Raw genomic sequence first — 6,565 nt, 5'->3', positions numbered from 1 at the left:
TTAGCTGACTAAGGAACTTCAATAAATTGTAGGGTTTCTTTGATGTTGTTGTTTTATTATTATTTTTAGTGTGGAAAAAAATCACTTCTTTCATAGGCTAAAGAATTTATTAGTTTTATTAAGTTTAAAATTTTAGAAGGAAATTTAAATTTTCAAATCTACCTTTCTTTTTTTTCAGCAGCCTCTGAAGAAGATAGTAGAGGATGAGCAGTCAACACCTTCATACATTCATGCCTCTATATTAAGCAAATTTATTTGTTACTCAGTTTTTGTGATAAGCAGTGATGATGCAGAAAAACAGTAGGAAAGCTAGCAGTAAAACAGCAGCAGATATTCCTCCAGCTATGTAGTTAATAAACCATTAGAGAGCCCAAGTTGCTAAAATAGAATTGTAATAAATATTATTAGTATTTTGTATAAATCATCATGAAGTTGCCATGACAGATTAAGTTGAAAATCAACAATTATGTAGACACATGGGAGCTCAAGATCAATATTCAGAATTCACAACCATTTTGTCATTTCTAAAGTGCCATTGTTATGCTGAGCTAACTCTTACAAAAGTTGTGACTGGAATGACCAAAGGTGAGTGAACACAGCACAGCAGTATGAGGAAATAATAATAATAATATGTTTAACCACAGAACTTCAACAGCTTTTTGCAGCCCACCACAGTGTACAACTTCCTTCCTTTCTGTAGCATCTCTGCATTAGATGTCTGCAGACTTGAGAGTAATAGCACAGAAAGCAAACAATCACAAATAGCATGTAATAAGGACTACTGTACACAGTGCATTTGTACCTAGCAGTAGCAGCTTCTACAGCACAAATCTTAGCCAGATGGTCTTACCAACTTCTAGCAATCTCAAATGACCCTATGTGATAGCAAAGTCTTGATGAGGTAAACATCAAATGTGACTCTGTTCAGTTACCTACTGAAAAACAAATATTTCCTTTATATTCTTCAGTTTCTCAACATGTAGGAATAAAACAAAACAAGAGATAAAAAAAGATGAGGATGCTCTGGGGTGGAAAAAGAATGACTAAAAAAAATGGGAGCTTCAGTAAAAAGAAGTCATAGAGGTGCCTCTTTTATTACTTACTACAAGTGATGGTGATCTTATCTTACAGCCACAAAGTTGTTTTGTGTGTTTCAGATAAAGACTAGCAATTTATTGGTAGAGCAGGAACTAAAAAAATAACCTTGAGCTCATTCCTCTTTAATGTTCTAGACACTTTAGAGAAGATAGTTGCTGAAGATGAAACCACAGCTGCCCCAAAGAGCATTCATTCTGGATAGACAGGAAAATTATGTGCTCTGTTTATAGGCACATAAATGAATAAATAAATAAATAGGAAAAATAAAAATAGTATCACTAATGATAATAATCTCAGATAACCAGCTGATGAGCCATCACAAATTGGCTTTTCTCCTGGATCAAAAAGGTTCACTGCTTCTTATCCATCTGTCCTGAAAACCAGTTAAAACTAGTACAGATATGTTTGTTTAATATTAGTTGCTCACTGGAAAAGATAACAAAAAATACTGATTACAGAAAAGTCTTATCCTTGAATTCTAGTATTATTACACTGGAAAGATATATAAAATTCTCTCAGTAGTTCACATGTTGAAGGTATGTGACACAACAGAGAAGGTTGACTGATAACACAAACTGATCTTTTGTATTGTAACCACACATAAAGTCACTTTACCTCCAACATGTTTTCAGTTGCTACACCCTTGAAATGACAGGCTAGTGCATGTGGATATGTCCAACTTTGAGAAAAAAATATTGTGTATTTTTTCTAAATGTTTGGCTATCCACCACAGAAAACCATTAATTACCTGTGCCAGTGAGTACTTATAGAAACAGGGAGAAAACACTCTCTAAGTAACACAGAAATTTTAAAATTTTAGCTACTTTGTTAAAAAAATCTGTGTTTAGTTATCATCTAGTGTGGGTGAATTTGGATAGCTCTGGACTCAGCAACATCCCATCCAGCTGCCTAAGCATTCCAGACCTTATTTTTCTTTTCATGACATTTCACCTTCAGTTTTATCAGGTCAAGATAATAATCTCTGAGTGAATGAGTTTGAGACCTGGGATTATCAGCTGTCAGTTAAATTTGGATGAGAAAAATCATTAGATTTTTCTAGAAGCAATAACAACTCAAAGTCCTTTTGCCTTTTCTCATCTGAATTGAGTAAAGCTTTCCTAACACATTTGGTTTCTGTTGTTGCTGTTGTTTTTTTAACTATAAAAAAACTATTGTAATTACTTACTTTAACATAACAGTCAAGATTTTGCAGAAACATGTCAGAGCTGTTTTCTTGCAGAATAGGTGAATCCAAAAAGATGGTTAATTGTATGAATTTGTATTCATACCCAGTCAGTTTGGAAGCCTTCTGGCCATGAACTGTTTGTGGACACAATAGCTAAAAAGCATTCATAGCTAGGAGGTCTGTTACACTTCCCACTACCATCTCTTCTTCCAGTGGGACACTCAGTATAGAATATATGTGAACTGGAATTATAAAATCAGTCAGTAATTCAGGCTGAAAGGCAGCTCTGGCTGGAGGTCACCTAGTCCAACTGCTGCTCAAAGCAGTTCTAGTCAGAGCAGAGTACTCAGGACCATGTTCAGCTGAGTTTTGGCACCTTCTAGAGTGGAGTGCAACAATCTCTTTGGGCAATCTCTGATAGTGTTTGATCACCTTCATAGTAGACGTTATTTTTCTACATGTAATGGGAATTTCCCATTTAGCAACCTTTGTCCGTGGACTCTTATCTATGTGCAATTTGCTAAACAGGCTTTTTTTTATCCTCCCATGAGGTAGGCAAAGACAGCATTGAGACTCCCCTTTACCTTTTGTTCCCAAGGAGCACAGAAGAGCACAAGGCCTAATGGGGTACCCTAGCATGGAAGGAGCAAGCAGGCTGAGACAGCTACATCTGTTGTATTTGATCATCATATATGTAGATTCATCTTTATATACTACTGGTACAAGTGGTACAAGTAGAAGCTGCAATTTGCAAACCTGGATGCCTAAGTCAGGTAAAGGGGACTGATTTTCAACTAGTATAATCCACAATGTAATTATGACCCCTAAAATACATTGAAATTCAATCATCAATCCAGTTTTCCAGATCCTGTCAGAAAGTACAACACAAAGGTTTTCTATTTTCCTTTGTCTAAGTGAGCTTGTTATCCAATATTCCACTAAAGCAAGAAAAAATTACTAAATATTTCTAACAGTGGCCAGGTCTTCAGAATGGAATAAGCATTTGTTTTTTCACTTTTTTTAAAAAAAATTTTCAGTTCTTTCATGTGACTTGTCCCTTCCTTCCCATTTTTATATACTAAGGCAACGTTGTAAGTCTGCTTCTTTCCTTCAGAAGCATGCTATTAAATAAATAAATAAATAATTCCAATCAAAGGCAAAAGCATGGTATGTAGAAATCAGAAAAGGATTCAGATGTGAAATCTGGTGACATGACCAATCTCCATATCAGAATTTTCAAAAGCAGAAGTATAGTGTGGAACACACTAGGAATCAATCTGACGTCTCTTGAACACATTATATAATTATCTAGTATTTAGCCTTCTGTTTCTGTAGCTGTTATTCCACAAAAGTTGCACTACTTTACATATACCTTGCTTTATGCTTTCTAGGTTTTAAGGCCAAAAAGACTTGTAGAATTGTCATTTCAGCTGGAAATGCCTGATACTGGAAAACAAAAATAATAATATTCAGTGGGATAGAGTGGGCAATGATATTGAATGGATCACATGGTTTTATTTTCACTGATGATGGAAAACATTAAATACAGCATACTGACTTATACCGACACAACTGCAAGTGTAGCAAAGGCTATCCCCACACTTGAATACCTGTTCCTATACATCTTTTTCTTTTTTTTTTTTTTTTTTTTTTTTTTTTTCCATAGGAATTTCTTGCTATTTCTCCATGCAAAAATACATCCACCTTAAGACAAGAAGCAAGCTTCTTCTTTCTACTGTACCACCTTTCCGTCTCTCAGAATCATTGGTTTTAAAATTCATATCAGTTCTGCAAATACTCCTATATCCTTATTTTATACTTCCTTTCCCACAGGCTTCCTCCTCTTCAAAAATTCTTGGGATCTTTTAAAACACAGGTTCTCTTAAATATATAAATATATTTAAAAAAATCTTATATTTCCTCTTACTCTCTCTCAACCAAAACAGAATTCTCCCTATTACTCTTTAAAGTGCAGCTATTCTTCCAGCTCCTAGACTCAGTATTTCAGAACATTTCTGGCACTGACCATGGTAAGAAGATTTGCAGTACCCATGCAGAATCACACCAACAGAATAAAAACATTGGAAGAATTTGATACCAAATCCAAGCTACAGTGAGGCTTAACTGTAATGCTAAGCCAAAGAAAATGAAGTGGCTGAACTGGTAGAACATACACAAAAATATACACATACACATCAAATATAAACGTGCACATCAAGTTTCTGTTACCACTCTTTCGTTCAAGCCGCATCAAGGCAGAGTAAGTAACTCTGAGTTTATGAGAGACTTCACAGGGAGCTGACACCTGGCCTGTCTCTCCTTTATCCTAGTGTTTCTCCATAACACCATGGAATAATTATTAGTCATGTTATGAAAAAATTCCAAACATTGCACACCAAAAAAATAATTGGGAATTTTTGACACTTCATTTCTTTTGGAATGAGAAGCAAACAAATAAATAAACAATATAAAAATATAAAAATATGTGATAATGCAGAGGATTTAAAAGGTAGAAAATGGGGTATTTTTTGAATCATGCTATACTTAATATACTTCAGCTTCTTCAATGGTTTCACAACTTTTTTTCTCCAACAAACACACATAACTATGTTGTCATTGTTAAAATTGACAGTGATAAATAAGATCAAAAGAAGTATGTAAAGTGAGTCTTTTTTTTTTCTTTTTTCTTTTTTTTTTTTTTTAAGTAGAAAGAACTTGCATAGGCAGGACATTTTTTATTATTATTACCTGGCAACACATTGTTTGGTTTAGTTTTGGTATGAGAAGCACTATGTTCAGAGTAAACAATATTTTCATTGCTCTACAATTTGTATGTGCTTAATCTATGAATGTAGTCAATATTTTGAAATTTTAATGTTTAAAATTTTTGGAGGTGAGAGGAATTATTCACTTGATACTTCTCATCACATATTGTTGAATTTCATGGACTTTTGTGGTCAAGTATTCAGAGTAAAACAGAACAGAACAGTAAAACAGCCTTTTTTTCTGAGTGCATTCTCAGTAACTGCATTATAGATCAAGCATATTAGGAACCTTTATACCTCAAGCCACAGCTCTTAGTGCTGCCAAAGAGATGGCTGCTAACACTCATTTATTACCACAAACAAAGGCAGTACCAAAGATACCAAAGAGCTGGCCTGAATGCTACAACAGAAGACGGACTGGGGCGGTACAAGAAACATGTTTTAAAAATGCATTCTACAGAGAAAAACTAACACTGAGTTTTTTCTGTTTGTTTGTGGTTTGTTTGTTGTTGTTGTTGTTTTCTCCAGCCATTAAAAAGTAGAACTAAAAGGGATTCAGATCACATTTTGAGCAATTGAATTTTATGTGTTTACTTATGGAGACCTAAGCTTCCGTTATAATCAAACTATGACAACATTCACAGCAAAATCTGGAGACATATTCAGATCCCCCAAAAGAAATTCCTCACATGAATAAGGCAGAGGCCATTTTACATATTTTTTTTTTTCCATTTTTGGACAGGAGTTTGCTCTTAGCTCTTGTAGGAAGATTGGTCTTTCTCCTGGGACACTTGTATGTACCCCACAGTGTCCTGTGGTAATGGGGACTGCTCCACATCTTCAGGAGAGCACCCCTTGCGAACTCTGTCAGTCTCTCTTCTGAAGTCTGCTTCCTAGCATCAAACCAGTTTCTCACAAGCAGGTCTGAAGTCCTGTAATGAGATCAGACAACCTTAAAACCAGCTTTCTTCTGTGGAAATAAGATTAGTTGTTAACTTTGCCATCTTTTACACACTGCTCATTGAATGAGTTATTGAAGTGTTATTTTGTATGGGTAAATGTGTACCTCAGAAGGTCCTGTCTGTGGAAAGATTTACTACTACCTTCTTTACTTACCAAGCATGGTGAAAATCATCACATAGGTTTTGTTTCTTCCTGTAGCCATGCAGCGGTATGATGCTAAGTCAGAGGCTGAAACATTTTGAATGACAATCATGGAGCTTGCTTGATCAGAGCAATCCACCAGTGCACACTTTTTGAAATCTGCACCAAAGCGTCTCTCTCCTAATGAATTACAGTGGACAATGGTATCTCTGTGATCTGCTTTAATCCTTTCCCACATCACTTGCTGAACTAAATCTCTTCAGTTATAAGGGCAAGTAAAAGTGACATTTCCTCCTGGCTTGGTAAATACAGGATTATTTTGTTTCTCAGATATTTCAAAAGCATCAGCTGAAAAACATGAAAGAAAGGAAGGAAGGAAGGAAGGAAGGAAGGAAGGAAGGAAGGAAGGAAG

At 35.2% G+C, this 6,565-nt stretch overlaps 1 protein-coding gene across 1 annotated transcript in view; it reads right to left on the bottom strand.

Moving 5' to 3' along the window:
* Window positions 1-208: 208 nt before the first annotated feature.
* Window positions 209-6,565, bottom strand: part of CD226 (CD226 molecule) — a 26,791-nt gene continuing 20,434 nt past the window's right edge. Inside the window, 2 exon segments of the mRNA XM_035317207.1 lie at window positions 209-378; window positions 6,166-6,501. Coding sequence (XP_035173098.1) covers window positions 263-378; window positions 6,166-6,501 — 452 coding nt within the window. The 3' untranslated portion in view covers window positions 209-262.

The sequence above is a fragment of the Oxyura jamaicensis genome, chromosome 2, assembly GCF_011077185.1.
Source record: "Oxyura jamaicensis isolate SHBP4307 breed ruddy duck chromosome 2, BPBGC_Ojam_1.0, whole genome shotgun sequence".
In the NCBI taxonomy this organism is placed as follows: domain Eukaryota; kingdom Metazoa; phylum Chordata; class Aves; order Anseriformes; family Anatidae; genus Oxyura; species Oxyura jamaicensis.
This window is presented reverse-complemented; position numbering and strand designations above follow the sequence as displayed.